This window comes from Heterodontus francisci, chromosome 30 (assembly GCF_036365525.1).
Source record: "Heterodontus francisci isolate sHetFra1 chromosome 30, sHetFra1.hap1, whole genome shotgun sequence".
Classification (NCBI taxonomy): Eukaryota; Metazoa; Chordata; class Chondrichthyes; order Heterodontiformes; family Heterodontidae; genus Heterodontus; species Heterodontus francisci.
Window position 1 is genome coordinate 42,390,115 of NC_090400.1, and position 25,282 is coordinate 42,415,396.

The window sequence follows — 25,282 nt, forward strand, 5'->3', positions numbered from 1 at the left end:
TTCCTGCTTTATTTTGCCAATTTTCTCCTCTCCTCTGCTGAGCATGTTGCCTCCTTGCTGGGATAAAGTTCCACAGGCATCAGACAGTCTGCAGTACATTACCCATTGGCCATTCTTTGGTCCTATAATTGTGGTATGGTGGCTTGGTCAACGGGAGCGCTCAATTCTTCAATTTGCTTTCCTGTATCCCGCAATTTCAGGACTCATGTGAACCTAAACAATCTCAGTCATTGAGAAACAAAAGGTAAAAGTGCAGCACATCACCAAAATTATAGACAGTAGAAGAGAAATATGTTGAACTATAAATAGCAGCACAGCTGAACCCAATCCTGTCCTGTTACAAATTATCTATACGTTCTTCCAGCAAGAGTTGCTGGAAAACATTAAGAATCAGAAACATAAGCAGATTCTCCCAACCTAGGACCAAATTGTAGTGCCACAACCAAAACCCTGGCTGAGATCAGCTAACTCTGCACATACCAAATATTGAAACTGAGAAAATCCTGGTCTGTATTGCTTATCTAGTCACTTTTCTTCGGTGGTGTTTTGGGTTCAGTCGGCAGCACTCCTGCCTTTGAGGTAGGTGGTTGTGGGTTCAAGCCCCATTCCAGGCCTATTAACACATAGAACTGAATTTTTAGGTCCCAATGGGAGTGGGCATGGATTTTTATGCCGCTGGCTGGCAGGCCAGTTTCCTGGTCTCGGGCCATTTTCCCAGAGGCAGGATGGAGGGGGTTGGCAGCAGGGCTACCTGCCTGCAAGCAGCAGGTAGCCAACTGATTTTGTTAAGGGCCTATTGTTGGAGTTCGACTGGAATTTTCCAGTCGGCTTGCAGGTCCCCAAAGGCATTGGAGAGCAGTGTAGCTGCCTGGAAGCAGCCTTCCAGTGGCAGAGCAGGGGGGCCTCCCTCAATCAAAAACAGATTGATTGGCTAGTCATTTCAACAAATAAAACACAATCACACTGATTGTTTGATATTTACACCTAGGGAAGTGAACTCTCAGCCAATAAATGAGCAGGTCATGAAGTAGTTATGCCCATTGGATTAATGAATATTGTAAGTATTTGTTGCAAGTTTTCATGGCCCATTGATAGCACTTCCTTCCCTCTAGTAGTCTCAGTCTTCATTCTTCTCCAGAAGGAGTCAATGCGACATATCCTGCATTGACAGGATGTTAGTGATGTTCCATGGAAAGTAGTGTCCCTCAGATACCATACTCAAATGGCCACAGCCTACTCAGTCTGTCCTCAACCACTGTAGGCAAACCTCTCTTACACACCTACTGCTACTGGATAGCAATCGTGAGAGATTTTCTTCCTAATCCCATACCAGTGGCTGTCATGGCCAAATGAAGCATCTGTTTTACCATCGAAGGATTAAGCTCAGGACCTTTCTGACCTTTGTAGTTTAGTATCGTAGCAAGCTGCTCATTTCTCCATTAGGGGAGGGTTGATGTGTATTACATTTACGATTTAAAAGTTGCCAAATAATTTTAGGTTATATTTTTTAAACTTCTGTTACAAGAATTGTTTCTGAAGAGCTTAAGCAATTTCTACAAAGCACACAGGACCAATTTGTAGCTGTGTTTTGTAATGAAGAGAAATTATGTTGGTTCATGAACAATACAGTAGATAAAATACAGGATATGTTGCTGTATAAGATTTAATGTGAACAGACTGGTTGTTGTGCATTTATCAAGCTGTGGTCAGGCAAACCATTCTGTAAATTTGAAGCAGTGCTATTATACAGCTTGTTACATCATCAGTACACAGCCCACATGTTGCTCTAGTATGAAAAAGATGAATTTCTCTTTTCTTTGATTCATAACCATTTATGTATTTTATACCATGCTGATTCTAGGAGCAGTGACTTGTTATTGTATATCAAAGAAATAATTTGCCTTTTAATCGTTTTTTAAACAGCGAATTTTAAGAAGCATTACTCCGGAAGTTGAAGAAAATGAAACTCCTAATTCTGGTGTACACCTGAATTCTGTTTGATACAGCTATAATGAGTGCCCTTAACTTCTTAGACTAACTGTTCAGATCAGCCAGTGGTATTGAGAGGTCAAATTACGTACCCTGAATTATAGACACAAGGAGACAGTGATCCTCAAAATGCAACTTAGTGATGTCAGTATTCCCTTCAACTTTAGATTTTTTTGTACATTATTGTATTGGGTCCATTATGTATCCACACACATGTAAGCTCAATGATAAAAGTCAGAAAAACATTCATTTCTTTTTACTGCCTACAGGGCATTATGCTACACATTGTTTTTATAATGAATAAATACCAGTGACTGCCGACTGTTGCTATGTTCCATAATGTATTTTGTGTATTTTACTGAGCAATTGGTATTGTAATTATAGGTAAGCAAAGTTATTGGTGAATTTCAACATCAGCATTGTTTTATGAACAAAGCAACATTGCAAAGATAATTATAAGTTTGATTTTAACATGAGCTGGATTTTTGTTGGGTTGTTAAAAGTTACTCAAAGTCATTGTAATTGGCTTGTGTATTTGCTTAAAATGGTAAATTGTCCACTTTTAGTCCAAGTGTAGTCATGAACTTGAATTTTCGTTGTTTGCTGGCGTTCTTCACATCTACGTTCTGGGTGCCTTATTCATTATATTCCTTGTTTCAATATTAGGTTATTGCTTTTTATAACAAATGCAGATAAATGGAAAACAAAGTCACCCAAAGGAAGAGATAACTGGAATAGTAAACATTCAATTTTTGTACATAAATTATTTTGTTTTAAATGTATTAAAGAAAATGAATATAATTTTTACAAAACATTCCATATATACTTTTTGTAAATTTTAATGTTTAAGTACTGTACTTCAAAATGAATGTGATGGTTATACTGGACTTTCTAGTCAACTAACTAGTTCAATATGAAAAAGGGTGAAAGTCAATTGATGAAAACAACATACACTGACAAGATTGCTGTAAGTCAAGTTACATTATTTGACACCCAAATGATAACATAACTTAGTCTTCACTTATCTGAATGACTGACCTGAACTACTCATTTTGATACAATAAATCTGTGTGGCATTTGCAGCCTATTTATTGATTTCTGTTCAGCACTATGATGCTACAACAGTTGTCGTGGAGGTTGCAAGGTGGTCAGTGGTATTATTTTACCGAAGAGCGAAGTATGCATGTTTGGTCCAAATTATAATGGAAACGTTCATTGTGCTTAACCACCTTTGTAAAAGGCAGACAGGTAAATTCCATTATGAAACAAAATCTTCCCTCTCGATATGAAAAAGTCTGATAAGAGGCTCCTATTCCAAAAAAAGGACAACTACAGGGACATTAAATTGCCACTTTACATTATATAGTGATCTCGAATGTGTTGTATCCAGGCACTTTGAAAGGCATCATCACTCATTCATGTAACTGTTCTGGCAACATTTCATCACTATGTCCTTAACAGCAGTCATTTCTACTTGATTCAGTCAATTAACAGGATGTTAATTGTGCACTCTTGTAGACAAAGCTCATGTATTTATTTTCTCTGTGATTCTGTCTGCTGAGGTCGCAAGTGGGATATGTAAGCGATGAGTTATTTTTCTACCACACATGAAATGTTGCACAATTTACACAAACTAGGGCACGTAGATATGTTTTTCTAATCAAAGCACCACTCACAGCAAATGTGAACCACTGTAAATATTAAGGTTACTTCATTTAACCAATATATCTTTTTTTTTAAATGACCAGACCCAATTACTTTGATCTGAAGCAGTCCAAGTGAAATATTTTTGGTTGTTTCCCCATTAGCTCCTTTTCTTTTCCTACATCACCCAACAAAATGTTTCTTTAACTTTTTCTTCTTAGCCACTTATTTCAATCCTCCCTAGCTATTCAAAGAAGAATGAATTGGCTGCAGGCTCCCCTGCTGTTACTGCTGCTTGTGACAACAGAAACCAGCTTACAGCATAGCAAGATGAAAAATATTTAAAATTAAAAAGAACTTTACAAAAATTTTATTTAAATCTCCTGCAGCAAACAGAACACTTAAACGTGGTTCATGTTAAACAATTCTGAATTAGAATTAATACAGGTGAAACTGTTCCCTTAACATGAATATTCCTGTCAAGGTGTTTCTGCCATACAATATATTGTTCACTGTAGTTTATTTTTGAATTGAGATTAGTAGCTTAGAATTTAATTGTCTGTAAGAAGTTAACTTACACTGAGATCCATCAGATGAATGGGCCCAGCCCATTACAAGGGCTGTGTGAACATTGTAAATGTCGTAATATCTGAATGATTCTATACTGCGCAGCAAATCGATCCATCTAGTGGCCTATGAATTGATTAACTTCAGCACAGAAATTGATCCCTTAAATTCTTGTCCTTGACACATACTATTTTGTTAGTGGTGAAGCTACCTGCCCCATGCCCCCCAAAGGAATTGGGAAAGTAAAACAATTGATTCTTGCTGAATAAACTGTTGCAATTTAGACAGCCTTTTCCACCACTCCGGCCACGATGGTTTGAATGGTCTGGCTCAACAAAAGAACAGCATAATTAGCAACCCTCATCATACAGTGGTGTCCCACTCCTTCCCTCTTCTTCGGTTGAGATTGACGCTGATCATTTGGGAGGTCAGTAGAAAGCTGCAGTACAACTCACAACTGTCTCGTATCATTGCAATTAATCCCTCCAGTTCAGTAGTGGCAAAATTAATGTAATTGAGATGTTCCATCATGCTTAATACCAAGTGGTCTTTTTGCTGGTTGTGTATTTAGAAATAATTTTTTCTGACAGTTCATTTGCTCTGCAAACTAATTCTTGTATGATTTGGCAGAAAAGGGATTCCAGCAAATCTGACAAAGTCCCTCAACAGTAATTTATATTCTTATAATTTAACTAAGCAACATTGGTAACAAGAAGTTAAAACTAGCTATGAAAATCATGCTTTAGGTAACGGTACAAACCACAGTAAAATACTTGGATGAGGGAATTGAAACGCAAGTACACTCAAGTAAATTACCCCATGATCCTAAATGTGATGGGGATAAACTGATGAATATCTCTTGGTCACCTCATGCTACTGTTTAGTTACAGGTAGTACAAGCACAGACATTTTGTGTAGAAATGCTGATGTCATCAATGGGTAGAACCTAAACGATACCATTCAACAATTCCAGGGTATAAAAAGAAGGGGATTCCCTTTTAGAACATTGAGGATAATTCAGGCAAACACATTTTGTTGTTCATTTTAAAGGGTTATAAATCATGATAATACCTATCTTTAAATTTGTTACCATTTGATCATTAGGCTGTTTTTGCTCGTCATCTACATAAATGCACTTCTATTAAGGATGAGAATGCTGACCTTCCTCAGCCCAGGAATAAGTGCCTGTAGTCGAATAGTTTTCACAGTCCAAATGATCCTAATGGACTATGATTTCAAATCTTACTTCATATTGGGCTATCAACCAAACTTTACACAATATAGGCATAATACACATACAAAAACTGAGTGAAAACTGGGGCTAATAATACACTAGATTAAAGTTGTCAGATTGAATGGCTGACAGGCTCATGCGCTGTAACACCATCTTGAATCAATTAAGAATCCATGGAGTTCCAATCATTTAAAAAAACTTGTTGGAATTTGCTGCACATTGAAAAGATCATTAACTGCTCTCTAGTGTGCACACAGGTTTATTCACTTTTGTTTTTAAGTACAGTAGTTTCATATTTGTGAAGTTTCTTATGCAACTAATGTATCAATCCATTTTTGTATGTGCACTGTATTTGTTGCTCAAGTCTGTATGTTTATTGACACTGTTATATGTTACTGTCAAATGTTAGTCCAGCTTTTGTACGTATGCAAATTATATTTCTAAATTGTTGTAGTAATTATATCCTGCAAATGTGTGCCTACAGTTATGGATATTATTTTACATGGTTATTAAAGTTTATAATTTCCATTAGTTACAGTGAATACTTTGATTACAAATTTGTATGTAACAAAAGTTACATGTGCTTCTCGTTGCTGCCTGCCCAACCAACTGACTATTCATTTACTCAGTGAAAAATCAATTTTCCTTTCTTCTGTCTTTGCTTTTAAAAACACAAGACTATAGAAGTCATTTTTAAAACAGGTTTATTTTCCTGTGAAGTTGGAGATTTTGAAATTGAGTTAATTTACTTCTTTTGACACAAATAAAGCCTCGATATACTGACAAGCTGATAGCAACAACACTTCTCTCTTCCCTAAGTCAAAGATAAAGAGATAATAATTAAATCACCCCATTGACTTAAAATAAATTGCTCCATCATCTGCAATATATTTGAGGTCACAAGGCTTCCATTATGAACAGACCAGGCTTAGTGCCCTAATGTGTTTGGTAGATCATCATTATCATCATCATTGTCCTTATGGACCAAGAAATAATCTTACTATCGTGGGAGTTAGTTTCATTTTGTAGAATGTTGTTCCATATAACAAAACACAAGATGCTGCACAGTATATTCACATTGAAAATGAATTCCCTAGCATACTCCAGCCATATTTAGGTGGCCCCTGCGAGAATTGCATTAATTTATTAGACTAATTGTTATATTCATTTCTCAATTTGGAGATTTAATTCTGCATAAAAAGCATTAGTATATGATGAAAAATCACAGTTTCATTTACCTTTGCAAATATTTTTCACAATGAGCAAGTTCAGAATCATGCTTCGGTTTGTTGATGCAGTGATGCACATTTGGGTGGTGGTATGCAATGAGATAGTTTGTTAGCTAGGACTGGGAAAGAATGGTCAGTGGGGGGTGGGATTGGGGAAATACAACCTTTTAACTGGGAAGTGCATTTAATATTGCTCTGACATTAACTGGAGGTTTATGCTTCACTCTTGGTGTGTTCATTGATGCTGGTAAGTTGGCCTGTACGAATCGCCAAGAGCCCAGATTGCTTCGTCTTTGTCCAGCTCTTAGAACAAAAGTATCACGTGCTCTGATTGACATACATCTCATTGATAGTTTACTCAGCATCTGGGGGAAGAACATTACCAGCCAATATCTTAGAGATGGCTATATTCCATGGAGGCTCAGAGAGTTGGGAGGGTTGCAGCTGGACACAGAAATTGTAAGACTGGCCTAAAGGCCTGGATCGGGGTGGGGATGGGCCTTATTTATTTCTAATTAACCCAGCAGCATCCTTCCTAATGCCCTCAAACTTAAGCCACTTTTTTTTCTTTTTCAGAATGATGATCCTGTTAGGTGAGAACAAACAACCCAAGTTTTATATGTTTGTATGAATTTAGTAGTTCTAACAATGATCTGGATTTCGCAGTAAGAATAACAGCAAGGCAATCAGTACTCAGCATTATAGAGTAAATTGGTCAGCAATTTCTGGTGACCGCACATGCGCAATTAAACGTGGAAATCAGGAATTTGCTGTCAGATTGTCCTGTTTCTCCAGAAACTTTGCTATATTAGTATCTCACTGAGCAACTCGGCCTTAAGACACAGGAAGTTGCGGTACTCATGTGATATACCTACTAAACCCACCAGAAAAAGTTAGGGCTTGTCCATTCAACTGTATGTAATTTGTTTAACAATGGTGCAGCAAGTCTCAATTACTGCCACATAACCTCTCTGGCACAAAAATTAACTTTTACAAATGTGGAGTCTCATTCCTTCAGATTTTAATGGAGATTTTAAAAAAATTTAATTTTTCTTTTACTTTTGTCTCTTAATCCCATCTTTCCTTCCTTCTCTAGTTTGCTTTCTGTACATGATTTGGCACTGAATTAACTATTCTAAATTACACTTTCTGGTTTAGGCTGTGCGTGCTTCACTCAGGATGCTTCAATCTGATTGGTTATGGAGATACACATTTGCTTGTTTCCACAGATCCCCTGTAGAGGGTGCTGTGCTGTTCTGGATTTCTAATTACTGCAACTTCAGGTTCAAAAGCCCATAGAAAGTCTGTTGGCAAGTGCAAGTGTAATGAACAGTTAGTGCTGTTCATTTGTCACTGACAGCAAAATCCAGGCCACTAACGTTTTGCAAGGGTATTACTTCATGGCTGAGTTGAAAATGCTTCTGCTCAAATATCTTTGAAGCAAATAGCTTACCTGCTAATAGAAGGCTTTATATACACTGAAGATCCACCTCCTTAACGTTACAATTCCTTGTTGGTATGCAGTTCCCACAGATATAACTGGGTATCCTGTACCTCATCCAAGTAGTTATTCTGCAAGTGAATGCTGGATGTCTCTAAGATTCATGAGGTCATTGGGCCATAGCTAAGCTCGATACTGTCTTCACGAAGCACATACTTCCAACTAGATATTAATGGATAGAGATCAAGAGCAGGAATCATGAATCTAATACTAAATACATTTAACCCTCAACAATACAATGTTAAACACCTGCACATACCAAATATTTATTTAGTGTAGAATTGACTTTCATGTAACTGTCTCTCCAAAAAAGGTTAGGTCGTCAATCGTGTTGAAATTCTAAGAGGTTTGGCAGCATTTTAGATTTTGCAATTAAATACATGAAATCACTGCACAGCAGCAATAAATAAAGCAAGCAGAATGCTGAATTGTCTAGCTAAATCAGAGGCTGCCTTGTTAAAACTGTACAGTATTGGTCAAACAGCACTTAATCATAACCAAAAAGAGTCTTCTATGCCATGCAGAGAAGACTCGTGGTTACGTCAGGCGTCAAAGCGATATTACAAAAAGACTGGAGAAACTGGGGCTCTTTGGCCTTGATGGATAAGGAAAGGCAGTTTTTTGTGAGGGGGAGGGAAGATGGATGAGCTAAGATGGGCCAAATGGCCACTCCTTCATCTGTATTTAGGTTCTATCAACTTGACTCTCAGCAGTGTTTCCAGAGATTTTTTTATTTGTTTCATGGGATGTGAGCATCGCTGGCAAGGCCAGCTTTTGTTGCCCATCTCTAATTGCCCTTGAGAAGGCAGTGGCGAGCTGCCTTCTTGAACTGCTGCATCTGGTGTGGGTACACCCACAGTGCTGTCGGGGACGGAGTTCCAGGATTTTGAGCCAGTGAAAGTGAAGGAATGGTGATATATATCCAAGTTAGATGTTGTGTGACTTGGAGGTGAACCTGAAGATGGTGGTGTTCCCACACATCTGCTGACCATGTTCTTCTACGTGGAAGAGGTTGGGGTTTTGTAAGAGGTCAGGGGTTTGGAAGGTGCTGTTGAAGGAGGCATGCTCAAGAGACTGAGGACAAAAGGGCTGAGGACTCTGTCCAATCAGCCAGGACCCAACTGTTTAAATTTGCTTGTGAGACCTGCCTCCTTGCAGACAGCTAATCTATTCTGCTCTTTCACCAAGCTGTTCAGCAAACTCAATATTTCCTAGTGAATGGAAATATGATAAAACACCCAATCCATTTGTTTTGTTTGAGTACTATCTTGGAGTTGCACAGGATCCAAATTCTGCTATTTGAAAATGCTCATTATAGAAAAGAATTTACCAAATGAAGTAAATATCAGATATTTTCAGTATGCCTCCAATAAATATTTCACTCAAACACATTACAATATTTGTTGGACTGTTATGTCATTTCTGGAATGGCAAAACACTATATGTGAATCACACAATAACAAATGACTGTGAGGGCAGTTAAACATCCAAAAACATCACCTAGTCTTTTCTCGACAGGTAGGCCATCTTTTTAGACTCGTGAACACGCTCTTCCAAAAAACAGGATGCAAGATTAATCCTGCATATAAACACATATCAGCAATGACATCTGCAGCACTTTTCAAAACTGAAGCAACCGTTTACTATCACAGGTACAACAGAAAAGTTCTAATTATGTCCGTAGCTTGAAAATACTCTTCAGAAACAGAACTATTACAACTCTGAACAAAAGAGGTGCCACTTTCAATGAAAAGCTTAAAACCAACTGTACGATGCATCTAAATGCCTGCTAACAGAAAACAAGCTGTTAGACCTCTGAGTTTCAGCCTTTTTCATTGTAATCATGAAATACCAGCTCACAAGTCTTCCTAATTAAAGAATATCAAACTTACAGAAAAACTCAAATTTTTGAGCTAGAACAGGTTCCCCCCACCCCCCACACAGGTTTAGTTTAACAAGTCATTTAAAGATATGACTTATAAACAAAAGTCTGCAATTACCACAGTATCTTTGATAGTTTTCTGCTATGTTAATAAAATATCAAGTTTAGTGGAATACTCTTAAACCCCAAAGTATTTATTTTTGTAGCAACTGAGGAGAATAAACAGTGAATGGTTTGTCTTAAAATAGCCATATATACTTATGCCGGAATGCAGATTCAAAAGTGATGTGTTAATTCATTTCCATTCACTATGCCACAATTGTCTTTCTATTAAGAGGTGAAGATTGATTTTAATAGTTATTAGAGTTTCATACAAGACTTCACAAAAACTTTCAAAGATTATTTTATACATTTAAAATTTGAATTTTTGTGGATAGCAGTCCCAGTAAAATTACTCATTTTCTTCTGGCTCAATATATGACTTTGTTAAAGCCCTGTTCATCCGCCTTGCGAGATATCGCTCTTTTGCGGACGTAATAGTCTCTTGATTGCTGCGCTTGACAAATTTACTGAGCTGTTGGGTGTGTTCAGCCCCATTTGTTTCCTTTTTGGGATCATCTTTTGATTTTTGCTCACACAACAAATTCCGGTTCTTGTCCTCATCTTCATTATTTCTGGTTTCTAAACTCAGTCCTTCAATTCTTTTTTCTTCAGACCTGGATCGCTTGTGATCATGTTTTCTGGGTTTTTCTTTTTCTGAGGTATTGCTGGAGCTATCTTCCCTTAGATCACTGCTTCCATATTTCTTATCAGCTCTTTCAAAGGTTTCTCCTTCCTGTTCCCTTTCAGAAACCTCCTTGTCCCTGTTTCCCACTTCTTGGTCTTGTTCTCTGTGCTTTTCTTCCTTTTTTCTGTCATCTTTCTTTGAATACTTTTCCACTTTGTTTCGCTCTTGTTCCTTGAGTTTTTCATCTCTCACTTGTTCATCCCTTTCTTTATGCTTTTCTCTGTAATCTCGGTGTCTCTCGTCTCTTCCACTGTTGTAGTCTTTATCTTTAGATTTTTCCTCCTTGATTCTCTTCTGTTCTCTGCTATCCTTATATTTTTCTCGTTCTCTCTCCTTTCTACCATGATTTTTGTCTCTATGCTTTTCCTTTTCGTGTTTGTGCTCTTTATGGCTGGAAGTTTCCCTACTTCTCAAGCTTTTTTCCTTATCTCTATAACTCTTTGAGTGGCTCTTGCTTTTCTCACTTCTGCCTTCTTTGGTTGAATGGCCCATATGTTGATGGTGACTTTGCTCTTCCTCACTAGAGGACCCTGCATGCCTTCTGTACTGACGACTTCTTGCCTTCTCTTCGTTAGTCTCTGAACTTTCATCATCATTTCTTGTTTTGGAAGCCAATTTTTTTTGACCATTTTTAGCTTCGCTGTCATCACCACTGTCAATTTCAAAGTCACTGTCTGCATCAAGGTCTTGGTTGAGTTTATCCTTAGACATGGAGCCCCTTGCTATGATATCAGGATTTTTAGAGTCATTCTCATCAGGATAGTTTCTGGATTGTTCTTCTTTCACACTGGGGAGAAATACACAATGTTAACACTAACTAACAAAATCAAGTAAAGTACAAGTTTCCTTTTTAAATTTAGAAAGATAAAATGAGTGATAGAATTTAGGGTCCCAGAAATTCTACTAAAATTTCCATTTGATTAAAAATGTTATTTACTGATTAAGTAAGTTACCTGAATGGACTGATTTGAAGAAACTTTATGGAAGACAAAAGCTCTTTCCAAATGTTGATACAGCTTCAAACTTACAGTTTTATATATGTATTAAATTGTCAACATCTCTAGAACCATTTCAATTTTAAAACTGATTTAAACGAGACACAAGAAACTTTTCTCTTTCAAGAATTATATTCAAATTCGGACAAGCCGTATCACATAAAACAACATCTAGGGTTACCAAAAGTTTCAAGAAATTACTCTGGTACTGTTTAGATTTTACAATTTTCTTGTTTATTTATTTTGTGATCAAGGTATAGAATGTTAATGCTGAAAAACAGATCATGTTTTAACTTTCCGACTTCCCGATCTTGATCGCATTTATTCAAGCATCAATTTTTCAACTGCTTCACACCATGCTAAATTGCCAAATTAATAACATCCATTCTCCTAAGGCCAGCTTTGTATCCCATTACAGAGGAACAATGCTACAAGAAGCAGTACTTCAAATATTAAGTACTCCTCTCAGTTATTTAATGCATAAAAGTCACAAGATCTTTTCTACCAGATGGCAAAAATCCATTTATAGACCAGTTTGTTGAAGTCTCATGTACACCTGATAGGTCATTTGGTGAGGAACATACCTGGCATGCAAAGACCCATCACCATGTTTAATTGTTGCCAAATTTGTCTAAGTAGTATCATTTTGCCTGTTTATTTCCCTGTAAGAGCATGTGCCACCTATCCAAGCTAAAAGAACACTGGTGCAGGTTGGCAAGGGCCAAAGCTTTGGGAATCCCATTATGTGCGAAGTAGTACTGCTGGAGTTTAACTGCTTAACTAGTCAATTAATAGTACCTTAAGAGTACTGCTAAACTGCCTGTCTTAAGCATCAGATTACTAAGTAACCATCCAGTTCCAATCTCTATTGCCAGTCTTGTCAGCTTGCAGCCAGCTTAATATCTTGCTCACCTACTTCTCCCCGCACCCCACCATTCTCTCGGAGAATAATCATTAGATAACCGTGGTCCTGTGCCATACTAGGCAGAAAGAATAAACCAGGAACTTCTCCTGAACAGAGTGACAAATAGGACCACTATATAGTTTGATTACAGCACAAGTGCACATCTACCTCATCCCAAAGTACCATCAGCGGCCACTGTTGGCTTTTATACAAACTAATCAAAGCAGGGGCACTAAATCCTGGATATTTGAGCATGGTGACATGCCTGGCTTCTGAAGTCCAATGCCTCAGAGATTCATCAGCTGTTTGACAAATACCTGCCTAAACCATTCTCCAAAGATCTGGCACGATAGCTACTCCAATGTTCTATGCATACAAGTTCAATGCAAGTACAGGCTTCTTCCTCACTAATTGCTTATCCAGGTCCTCATACATGGACTTTAATGACTTTAGACAGTAGGCTGATTCCCCATCTGGATGCTGGGCAAGAGTATAGGTCATAACCCTCCTTGCCTACCATTTTTGGTTTAATGGTTGAGAAATAGTTGCTCTGCCAATCTAAACAAAAAAAATGACAAACAGCACTTTTTTCTGTTCTGGGTGCCAATGCTGAACCACCAATTTTTAAAAGGTCAATGCTAGCCAAGTATTGCCATGGAAAAGATTTCACATGACAATGGTATATCAATTAGGCAGGGGGAGTATATTAATTAAGCAGGACAGTATTTTACATAAAGTATTTTCCTCCTATAATACTTACTCCTTCAATGCTTATAACCCCACAGTGGCCACATTCAGAATAGACCAGAGAGTTACATTCTGAATGAAATTCCCTGAAGGTTTATAGTTCCAGATTGTCTATTCAGTTCAGTTGCCAGGAGATACTATATTCCCTGCAAGTAATAACTATAGATTTTCTTCTTGGCAAAAAACATGCATGAATTCACATCAGGCTGTTTATTTCAATTCAATGCAAATCCCTTCTTTCAAAGATGAGGCCAATTCTGAGATCAGGTGGTGAGTCTTTAATCTGCATTGCCATCTGAGTGAATATTTCTGCACATTCTAATAGATGACTGCAGAAATTCAGCTACAAATTGACAAAACGCATAAATTTTCACCTTCAGTATAAACAGTTTTAATATCATTCACAACTTTAACATTTATTAAACCATGCGTAACTTTAAAGTTTCACCCTGAACCTCAGAGGGATAGGCCATTTTAGTCAAATCAGTCATACTAAATTCCTAAATGGATCTCAGAAACAAAAGGAATTTGTGCAAACTTGCACACAATTAAATGCTTTTCCTTGAATAATAATTTGAGAAGTACTTAGCAACATACTTTGCAGGATTATGGCCATCAGCAAGCACTTAAAGAAATAAATATTTTCATTTTAAAATTTTAACCTCCCCATCTTTCTCCTAAGCACTAACTGCTCCAAGGCCTCCACCAACACCAATATTAGCCAACCAATTGAAGACCAGAGGGTGATCTTCCTGCCAGTATTCTTCCTAGTCAGGAAAGCAGCTTTCAATCCCCCTGCTGTAACAATATGCTTGAAATCAGGAATTCAGTAGAGACCAGAAGCTAAATCTGTATTCCACCAATTTGTTCACACTTTTTAAGTAGATATTATATTCAAATATTTTCCTTCTTATCTTTATTTCCTGGCTTTTCCATGCTATGAGCTTCCCATGGTTGTGAGGATAGGAAGGTGATCAATTCTTGGGCATTACTTGTGCCCAGCTGCAAGCTGGTGTTCAAAAGCAAACCAGGATAATTCTCATCTGATTTTTTTTCTAGGAACATAGGAGTAGGTCTTCAGCCCATCGAACCTGCTCTGCCATTCAATACGATCATGGCTGATCATCCACTTCAATGCCTTTTCCCCCACACTATCCCCATATCCCTTTACGTCACTGATATTTAGAAATCCGTCAATCCTTACTTTAAACATACTCAATAACTGAGCTTCCACAGCCCTCTGGGGTAGAGAATTCGAAAGATTTACAACCCTCTGAGTAAAGAAATATTTCCTCATCTCTGTCCTAAGTGGCTTCCCCCTTATTTTGAAATTGTGTCCCCTGGTTCTAGACTCCCCAACCAGGGGAAGCATCTTAGCTGCATTTACCCTGTCTATCCCTTTAGGTATTTTGTAGGTTTCAAGGAGATCACCTGTCATTCTCCAAAACTCTAGAGAATACAAGCCCAGTTTCCCCAATCTCTCTTCATAGGACAGTCCTGCCATCCCAGGAACAAGTCTGGTGAACCTTCGTTGCACTCCCTCTATGGCAATAATATCCCTCTAAGACATCATTCCTCTATGTTTCGCTCCTTGTAACAGTGTGGGTCAGATTAGCACTTAATGTGTGTGGGGATTTGTGGAAAGAATTACACTCAGATACAGGCCCTGTTTTGCTTGATTTGATTATACAAATACATTTGACTAACATATTATCAAGATATTCTGCTTACTTTTTACCATTAACATTCTATAAAGTTGCCAAGTGGTAATAGATAAGGTGACAGTTATACACACCTACATATGGATAATTATATCAGTATTCACAATAATAATCCTTTCATCGTTATTTTTTTTTACCAACAGCACAGAAGTTTTCATTAGGCAGATTTAATGTTAAAGCGATTCTTAATTTTATTAAATTTGAATTGATGTTTGAGTAATGGTATCTAACTTGGTTGAACACATATCTCCAATAAGTGATAAATAATTATTTACAGGATGCTGTTGCCAGTGGCCACTGAAGCCAGTCTCAATCAGATTGGTCAAAAACCTATAGTTTGTGTAGAAATTGGAAATATCATACAAGTGCAGTTGTGTTTTTGGGGCTGAGGTAATGCAGAGAAAGGACTGTCTTCCACCAGTCCCCCAATATACCCATTCTGGGAGCTTCATTTGGAACAAGCAACAGTCGATATCTGTAACGCAGTTCGCATCAGAAAGTATTACATAGAATCACATAAGATATCAGGATATTTTTATGACAATTTTTTAAGTAAACAAAAATAAAGTAACCCAGGTTCATTGTTTCAGTCAATCAAGTGACATTTGTAGTTGCATTCCTATACTGTATCCCATAAACTATTCCAAGCTGATGAAATTGATTTTTTTTAAAAACATTTATCACTGAAGTGTTAGCAATTAGCAATATGCTTAGTGAGCTTGAAATATGCAAGTGCTGTAAGTTTTGTTTTACTAGAAATTGCTTAAGGATTCAATTCTCTAGATACAAAACAGTGGAATAACTATTCTTAGGTTATGACAGCTGTAGCTAGCCCAAAAAAGGGGGTCATAGTCAGACAAGGCCTCTGCAATAGTGGGAGAGTAACTGGATAGATACTTAAAACAAATAACCATACTATAAAGCTGTGTTAGGATTTACAGTTAACCTTGCTTAAATAAAATGTTTGCTGAAATGTGAAAGTTGATTAGTATGTGGAAATAGGAGTTACTTTACGTGAACAATGCTATGGTTCAATAGTCTAATAAGGAATTAGACCACTTATACTGAATAGCCATTATGAACAGCTTGCTTACAGGCCTCATGAGCAGCACAAATAAATTCTAACAGGCCAGTATGAATAATGGAGCCCCTGAACTTTAGTCCAGAGATGTTATGGAAGGGAGTTATAAAACCAGTCATGGGGAACAGCCCAGCGTGAAATAAGAAAAGATGATGTAAAGGCCCGATTGATCAATGATAGAAGATATGTGGGAAGGCTCAAGAACTTAATGGCAGGTGGATAACACTAAAGGGGGGCTTTCAGCCCAAGGTTTGAAACTTGACATTTTATTTGATATTTCATAATAAATACTTATAGGTCATTAAGGTCATGTCAATAATGCATCCAGGTGCACCCTTGAAAAGGGGTATAAAGTAACAGACTTTGGGAGACCTCAGTGTAGTTAACTCTCAAAGAAGACTCTGGTCCAACACTCATTACTTGGGGCACAAGAAGAGAAGTGGAAGAAGAAAGAAAGAGCTGTTCATGTATGCCTGCTGTCCTGTCCACCTTGGACTAGTTCTTGCTACTTGTCATGGTCATACGTTTTTGTTGTATCATTGGTGTGTTATATCCAGTTTTAAACTCTGATTAAACTCAACATTCCCACCATCTTGGTTGCAGTCGATCCCGATTGATTAGATATTGATATCAACAACAAACTGGAAAGACTAAAATCACTACTGAAGTTCATGGATGGCTTGGAAAGACATTGCAGGATTTTCTCATTATATGTCTATGAAATGGTTTTGACAGCTTGCAAGTAATAAATGCAACCTAAATTGCATGCTCGGCTCTAGCTTTATGTAGTCAAATATTCTGTGCAAGCCCTACATCATCAATTTGCTAGTTTTAGTTACCAGTGTATACATTACACTTGAAATTGTTTGCAGGCACCAATATGGCAGTAAAACTATACATCTTACCCTTTGGTTCCACGAATGCTGCATTCTGGAATCACCTCTTCACCCACTTTCTGATTCAAAAAGTGCCGGTAGAAACCACTGAGGTCCTTCTGTTTTGTTACATCCAAAGATGCTAATAAAAACAAAAGAGGCATCAAAGACATGTTTTATAATGAACTATCGAATCTCCAGTGGTTTTATAATTAGTGCGGGCAGTGTTTGTGTCACATAATGCACAAAGTATTATTCTGCTGCTAAGATGGGCCAGTGTCCCTTAAGGCCACATAGTCTAACTGCTCTCAAATAAGGTCCCAGGTCAATTGCAGTCTCACTGATGTTTGGTCAGAGTAATTTTTCAGCTAAGAATGTGTTTGTACATTTCAGGCTCCAGGTTTAATCTACAATAGTAAAACAGTCTGACAGATGCGATATAAACACACAACTTTTCACATACATAGTAATAGATAAGTAACGGAGCTAATGCTGTGTTTCATTCAAAAGTAAAATGCCCATTTCTTTAAATACCTTTTATCCCGCATTCGAAATACAATCGTGTGCCCACATTTCCTTACAATACAGCGTGCATAATATGGCCAAGAAAAGGCAAATCCTGAAAGCAGCTGGCTTTGATGCTTGGATATATTTACATTTACATGTTGTAACTTATAACAGTAGATTATTCAGATCAGTTTGTGGTATCCTTCCCTTTACTTACAAAAAGCTATTAAATCTTTTGTGTCAAGCAGCTCCAAACCCTTCTAATTTATGAAAGGATGATTGGTATAAAATCCTTTATAAAACATTTTCAAAGCATTGATTTACTTATATATAGTTATCAATGATTTTGATGAAAATTAGGCACTTCTATGAAGCAGAATATTGCTGACAGTCAATAATCTTTGCAGCTGAATAACCTTTTGCTTAAAAAATTCTACGTTTTCTCACCAATGAATATACAAAATTGCACTACAACAGTTGGAGAAAATCCAGATTGTGCCCAATTGTTGAACAAATTCTCCGGACTCAGACGTTGAGAATCAAACACTTTATTGCATGATATCATGGGGTAGCACACCTTACCTAAATGCGGTCCAGTGCTACTCCCCCAGAGCTACAGATCGCCGTGGATTTATATAGTATAACAGAGGCAGAGCTAACAGTTTCACAATTAGATAAACGCCCACAAGATGATCACAATACCGCCTACGTGACTGTGCACCATGCAGAGTCCGAGGTCAGTAGAGCAACAGTTTCAACAATAACAAGCTAGTTCCTTAATTCAATGCCCACTCCAGATACTATATCTGGCCGTTACTTCTGGCTAGGTTGCACAAACATGATAAAAGCGGAAGAGTCAGTAACGAACAGTCTGCGTCCACTTCCCCAAAATCCATCATGAGCTCTGTCCCTTCCTAAGCCAGATGATTGTGGTCAGTTGCTCTGTCTACATTTCTGACCATTGGTTAGGTTAGCTACAAGCTGCGCCCTGTTTTTCTATTTCTACAAAGTTAAGTAATAATTAGCAAAGCTCAGAAAATTCTCCAACAACAACACTCAGGGGATCCATTTCCCTGGGCCTGGTGGCATCCTAAGGATAGAAACAATCATCTACAAGCTGGCAATTCAAAGAAAAGTGTGTAATATTGATGGTATTGTAGAAATCAATCCAAAATGGCACTGCATTTGTATAATCTATTGCACATTTTTCTCATATCCTGTTCCCATTTTGAAAACTGTCATTCTTCAGTAGCCTAATCAACTTCAGGTCTGGTTTACGTGGTGTAGATGAGTAGCTTTACAGTGGTAAAAGGCACAGAAATTGTATGCGTTACTTCCTTAGCATCACACAATCCTTTTCCAGTATGTCTCATTGGTTGCACCTTTTGTGATTTTGTGCGTATATTTCATTTTGCAATGATAGTTGTGTAGTTACACTGCCCTGTTCTTGTTAGGATTAGGCCATCTGTTGTTCCCTTATTTTCTTTAAAAAAAAAAATTCTTCCTATTGTCATGCAGGCCCCACCTACCAAGAATGAGGCACACATTATTTCGTCACATGAACATTCAAACTTAAAATTGCTGCTGGGAAGAGGACCTATCACAAGGAATTGCCAGGCCCCTCACTGGAAAAACCTTTTTTGCCTGCTAGCAGACAGTGTTGGAACAAAGGACCCAGTCCTTGCTTCTCCAATGCACAGAAGATCTGGTCAGGCCAGTTTAGTCACATGAATAACTGGCTGTTTGAATTTGAACTTGCCACAGAGCGTTTGAAACTGAGAAAGTTCTTTTCTCCTGGACTGAGAACACCTCTCTCCTGTCTGCTCCCATCTCTTTCTCACAGAACTGAAAACCATTGAAGACACATGAACCCAAGAGAAAAAGGTCTCCTACAGTGAACAAGGTTTAAGAAGAATACTGGGCCCCAACGAAAAGCAAGACTACCTACAATCATGGACTACAGTGAGCTCGAAGCACAGTAAAAAACCCTCTTCAGAGATTGCCTCAAACTTTATTTTTCTTCTGCTCTTTTCTGTCTCCACTTGCATGTGCGCAATGCTAGCGTGGGGCGCGGTGTGTATCCATAGGTGTTAACCGAATTAGAGTTTAAGTTTAAGGTTTAATAAATTTCACTTTTCTTCTTTAAACCTGAGAAAACCTGGTTGTGCTCATTTCTGTGCCTTATAATTGGAAAGTGGTGAACAAGGATTCACCAAAGGGGAACTCAAAACACAGTGTGTTTAAAATTAAACCCTGTTACAATAAGACCAGGTAAAGATAGTAAAAGACCCCTGGACGTCTTTCTCACCTGGTTGTAACACTCTTCTGTTCTATTCTAACCTCACCACTTATCATTTATCTGTCTTGCTTCTCTGGAGACTGTCATTGCAGTATTAACTGACCCTTAAAGTCTATTGCAATCAAATATCCAATATTTCAGATTTTTTCATTTATTAATATTTGAAGGCCGGGGGCGGGGGGGGGGGGGGGGGGGAAGGTCTTCAGAATATTTACAAAATACTCTCCAAATAAGCAAACTAGCACAACTCACTCCAAGACAAGCACATATCTTAGTTGTGCACCAAATTCTTCCATGACTGTAGTATTAATCTAAATATTCTCCAATTATTTTTATATAAAATGCAGTGAATTTATTACCAAACCTCAATGTGAGGTTACATTTTATGCTCCTACATAAAAAATGTTTTGCTATGTACCATCCATATTTCTGTTAAGAGTATTATACTCAGACTTGTCGACTCACTATTTTTAATTGAAGTTTATCCAAGCTTAGTATAGCAAACTTTAGAAATTTATCAGAATTGAACTGTTTCTGAAGCATCTCAACAATACACAAGCAATGTTATTCCTAATGTACCAATTTCCTGACCATCTCCATTTTCTGTAACAAATTACTAAAGGTACATTGTATTCTACAGACAAACAGTAATGCTATCAAACTGCATATCTGGATGAGTCACAATATACTTCCAACTCAGCATCAGGAAGATCTGTCATGCTCTTCAGTCCCTGGCAAAAGACCCCACTCCCTTACCACTGGCTGCATCCTCTTCCTTAGCTAGTTTCTTAGCTGAACGAGCCCGAGTTGAGTTTTAACTGAATATACAATCCCTCACCAAGATCACTCACTTCCACCAGATTGCTCGTATGTGTTCCTTTGCTTTTGAAACTCTTACACATATATTTTTGTAATCTCTAGACTAGACTACTTTAATGCTCTTCTTGATGGCCTCCAATCCTCTACCCTCTATATACTTCAACCTGTCTGAAGCTTTTCACATGTATCCTGTCCCACACTTGTACTTGTCCATCAATCCTGTACCACTGATCTCCAGGTAGATATTTCCTCTCTGCTTCCCAGAGGAGCTATCCAGCAATAAAACAAATCAGACCCCTACATCCAGTATCATCAGTGTATTTGAATCCAAATGCTAAATTACAGCACTGACTTTGTGTAAAATATGCAGCAAATAAAAATACTTATTTTTAGCTATGATGATAATCAGGGATCAGCATTCAAGTTGGATGCTTCTAATTGTATTGGGCAATTTTTGTGTCCTTCAGTGCTTCTTCTGTGTCAGTAAAGCAAATGTATGTGCAAAAAGCTTTGAATTCATTAGCTTGAATTAAATCTTAATATGGTTTTAGTAAGGTTATTAAGTACAGGGTTGGAGAAGTAGCACTACCTGGTAGCAATTGGAGTCCAGAAGGGGTTCGAGCCTGCATGGTCTTAGTAGTTCTGTGTCGAGTGTTACGTGTTGCAGTTCACCTATAGTTTATATTGTTCAGATTCTACGTCGCTCTCAAGGGGGTCGAAGGTCAACACCACTTCTTCAGATGCATCTCGCTGATCCGGAGCCAGCATAAATCATTTGCAGAAACCAACAGGAAGTCGTCATTTTTGGCCAATTTAACTTGTGTTTACCATTATAGGTGAGTTATCAAAAAAGGGAGGTTTTAATAAATTTTCAGCACTCATTGTCTGTTTTATATGAAGCCCTGGCTTAGTGTGGAGGGAAAGGGAACACCCTCCAGGGTATCTCCTTTGAACTTGCAACACTTTCAGAGCATAAAACATTAAGTCAGAACCCACCACCCCAAAAGGATATTTTAACATGATATTTCTACGCAGAACAAAATGTAATCTTGAGCGTGCCCTGAATTCTGGCTCCATCCTGTTGTTTTAAATTTCCTGGATTACTAAAGCCAAGTACAGGGTTTTGGTGCATTATTTGTGAACAGATACATGATAGCTCACCCTCTCTTTCTGCTTCTCTCCGTTCTCGCTCTTCCTCCTCAGCTAGTTCTTGGAGCTTCTTTTTATAGGCTGAAGTGACAAATGCGTCTTTGTCTATATACTTCTCTCCTTCAGCCTCTCTTTCCTTTTGAATTTTTCGTTCCATCCTTCTGTCCTGTTCCTTTTTACGTTCCCCTACCGCTTTCAGGAGGCTCTCAATGTACTTGGGCTTTAATGATATGGGGGGAAAAACTGGTAAGTGAGCCTTCAACTAAAATCAGTTTAAAAACTTACCAATATGAACAGCCCACAAAGCACAATTACAGAACATCACGAACTATCCCCAATTTACTGGATTCCCTAATGAAGAGGTATAATTACTCTTAGCAATTCCTCAAAGGGCGACTCCAAAACATGAAAAAATAGTCAAGTAAAAAACTGTCCAGGATATCAAATTAATAATGCCTCTTGCATTCTATAATGGACATTCTTATGGTAAGGACAAGACTGAAGGCATAGATTTGTGTCGTGTGAGTTATTCCTTTCAAAACTATGCTAGCTTCCCAATTGGGGGACTGAATTTTACCAGCACCGCCACCCCCCCCCCCCCCCCCCCCACCGCCCCCGATGTCGAGGGTTGTGGCGGGGGCCCTGGAAAATGCCTCCAGGAGAGGTCCATGACGGGCCTTGATGCCAGGAATGCCCCGCCAAATATTACCAGTGGCAGTGAGGCCTTGCAGCGACCCCCACTCCCTCCCCGCTTCCCCCACCGCTCAGCAAAAGGAGCAGGATCTAAATATTTAAATGAATGTAAATTCATCATGAATATCAGTACCTGCTGATATTCAGGTAGGTTGCCGGGACACCTGCGCCTTCAGATCTCCGCTCAGAGATCCGAGGTGGAATGCTAGTTGGGAGGGGGGAGCAGATAGGTTTTCAGGGCGATGGGGAGGAGCTGGGGAGCAGGGTTAAACATTTTCGATTGGTCTAGGAGGTGGTGGGAAGGGGTAGAGTTCATAGGAGGCTCTGCAGTACCAGAGTCCGGAGACTTTGTGAGAGGTGAGTGGGGGCATTCAGGCAGGCCCTGGTGACGGAGTGGGTGGTAGGGTTCATTACTGTTGGGGGGGTGGGGGGGGCAGCAATCACTGCCGGTAGGGGCCATCCCAGCGGCGGCGAGGCTTCATAGCGGCACCCCCCCCCGCCCCCCCCCCCACCACTTGGTGACGGGGGACCTGATGTTAAATATTTAAATAAAGGACATGAATAAATGAACACGCCATTCCCCACGATCTTACCGGCTGTCTGCGATCCTCCGTGCGACGGCCGGCACTCACACGCCTTAACTTCCTTGTCCAGGAAAAGCTGGCGCCACCAAGGTGGGGAAGGGGGAAACTTAGGATTTTTAGTGTAGAAGAGGAGGGGAGAGGGGACAGGATCAACCCTGCATTTCTAGTGTGGGGGTGGGGGGGGGGGGAAGGGGTGACCTCTGCACTTTGTGCAGTTGGTGAGGGAGAAAGGTCAACTATTCAATTTAAGTAAAAACAAGAAATGCTGGAAATACTCAACAGGTCTGGCGGCATCTGTGCAGAGAGAAGCAGAGTTAAGGTTTCAGGTCAGAGACCCTTCTTCAGGCCTGACAAATATTAGAAATGTAAATGGTTTTAAGCAAGTAAAGCAGGGGTGGGACAAGAGATAACAAAGGTGAAGGTGTTGACAGGACAGAGTCACAGAGAATAACTGACCAGATCTGAGCACAATGCTCGCTGCTCACAATGTGGTCTCCTCTACATTGGGGAGACCAAACGCAGATTGGGTGCCCGCTTTGTGGAACATCTCCGCTCAGTCCGTAAGCATGACCCCGAGCTTCCGGCTGCTGGCCATTTGATCAGCCCCCCCGTCCTCATGCTCACATCTCTGTTCTGGGATTGCTGCAGCGTTGCAACAAACATCAACGCAAGCTCGAGGAACAGCACCTCATTTATCGATTAGGCACACTACAGCCTGCCGGCCTGAACATTCAGTTCAAAAATTTCAGAGCATGATGGGTCCCCCTTTTTATGTTTAGTTATTTGTTCTTTTTTTCTTTTCCCTTTTTTATTTGGTTATTTTATTTTAGGTTTTTCAGTTTGTTTCCACCGAGCTTACCCACTGTTTTGGTTTTTTTATGTTTGTGCTTGGAGTGCTCTGTGCTTTAGTCATTCACACCCTCTCTGTACTAACGCTTTGTCTTTCAGTACACCATTAACATACCGTTCGCCTTTGTTCCAAAGAAACATAAAAAATAGGAGCAGGAGTAGGGCATTAGGCCCTTCGAGCCTGCTCCGTCATTCATTATGTTCATGGCTGATCATCCAACTCATTAGTCTGTTGCGGCTTTCGCCCCATATCCTTTGATCCCTTTAGACCCAAGAGCTATATCTAACTCCTTTTTGAAAACATACAATGTTTTGGCCTCAACTGCTTTCTGTGGTAGCGAATTCCACAGGTTCACCACTCTCTGGGTGAAGAAATTTCTCCTCATCTCAGTCCTGAAAGGTTTACCCTGTATCCTTAGACTATGACCCCTGGTTCTGGACTCCCCCACCATCGGGAACATCCTTCCTGTATCTACCCTGTCAAGTCCGGTTAGAATTTTATAGGTTTCTATGAGGTCCCCCGTCATTCTTCTGAACTCCAGCAAATATAAGCCTAACCGACTTAATCTCTCTTCATATGTCAGTCCCGCCACCCCAGGAATCAGTCTGGTAAACCTTCGCTGCACTCCCTCTATAGCAAGAACATCCTTCCTCAGATAAGACGACCAAAACTGCACATAATATTCCAGGTGTGGCCTCACCAAGGCCCTGTATAATTGCAGCAAGACATCCCTGCTTCTGTACTCGAATCCTTTCGCTATGAAGGCCAACATACCATTTGCCTTTTTTAACCACCTGTTGCACCTGCATGCTTACCTTCAGTGATTGGTGTACGAGAACATGCAGGTCTCGCTGCATATTCCCCTCTCTCAGTTTATAGCCATTCAGATAATAATCTGCCTTCCTGTTTTTGCTACCAAAGTGGATAACCTCACATTTATCCACATTATACTGCATCTGCCATGCATTTGCCCACTCACTCAACTTGTCCAAATCACCCTGAGGCCTCTGTGCATCCTCCTCACAACTCGCCCTCCCACCCAGTTTTGTGTCATCTGCAAATTTGGAGATATTACATTTAGTTCCCTCATCTAAATCATTAATGTATATTGTGAATAGCTGGAGTCCTAACACCAATCCCTGCATTACCCCACTAGTCACTGCTTGCTATTCGGAAAAAGAGCCATTTATCCCTATGACCTTCCATGACCTTCTGGTCAGTTATT

General features: G+C 39.1%; 2 protein-coding genes across 6 annotated transcripts in view; one reads left to right on the forward strand and one right to left on the reverse strand.

Annotated features, from left to right (window-relative positions):
• The window catches only part of slc6a4a (solute carrier family 6 member 4a), a 58,814-nt gene extending 52,849 nt beyond the window's left edge, over positions 1-5,965 (forward strand). For 4 of the 5 annotated variants that reach the window (XM_068010438.1, XM_068010436.1, XM_068010439.1 and 1 more), the window contains exon 14: positions 1,924-5,965. In XM_068010438.1, coding sequence (XP_067866539.1) covers positions 1,924-2,001 — 78 coding nt within the window. In that variant the 3' untranslated portion in view covers positions 2,002-5,965. The remainder of the gene's footprint in view (positions 1-1,923) is intronic. The other variant, XM_068010440.1, reaches the window with a different exon arrangement.
• Positions 5,966-10,263: 4,298 nt separating this feature from the next.
• Positions 10,264-25,282, reverse strand: part of nsrp1 (nuclear speckle splicing regulatory protein 1) — a 55,838-nt gene continuing 40,819 nt past the window's right edge. The window contains exons 5-7 of the mRNA XM_068010441.1: positions 21,943-22,150; positions 17,187-17,298; positions 10,264-11,620 (exon numbers count right to left, since the gene is read on the reverse strand). Of these exons, the coding sequence (XP_067866542.1) occupies positions 10,498-11,620; positions 17,187-17,298; positions 21,943-22,150 (1,443 nt within the window). The 3' untranslated portion in view covers positions 10,264-10,497. The remainder of the gene's footprint in view (positions 11,621-17,186; positions 17,299-21,942; positions 22,151-25,282) is intronic.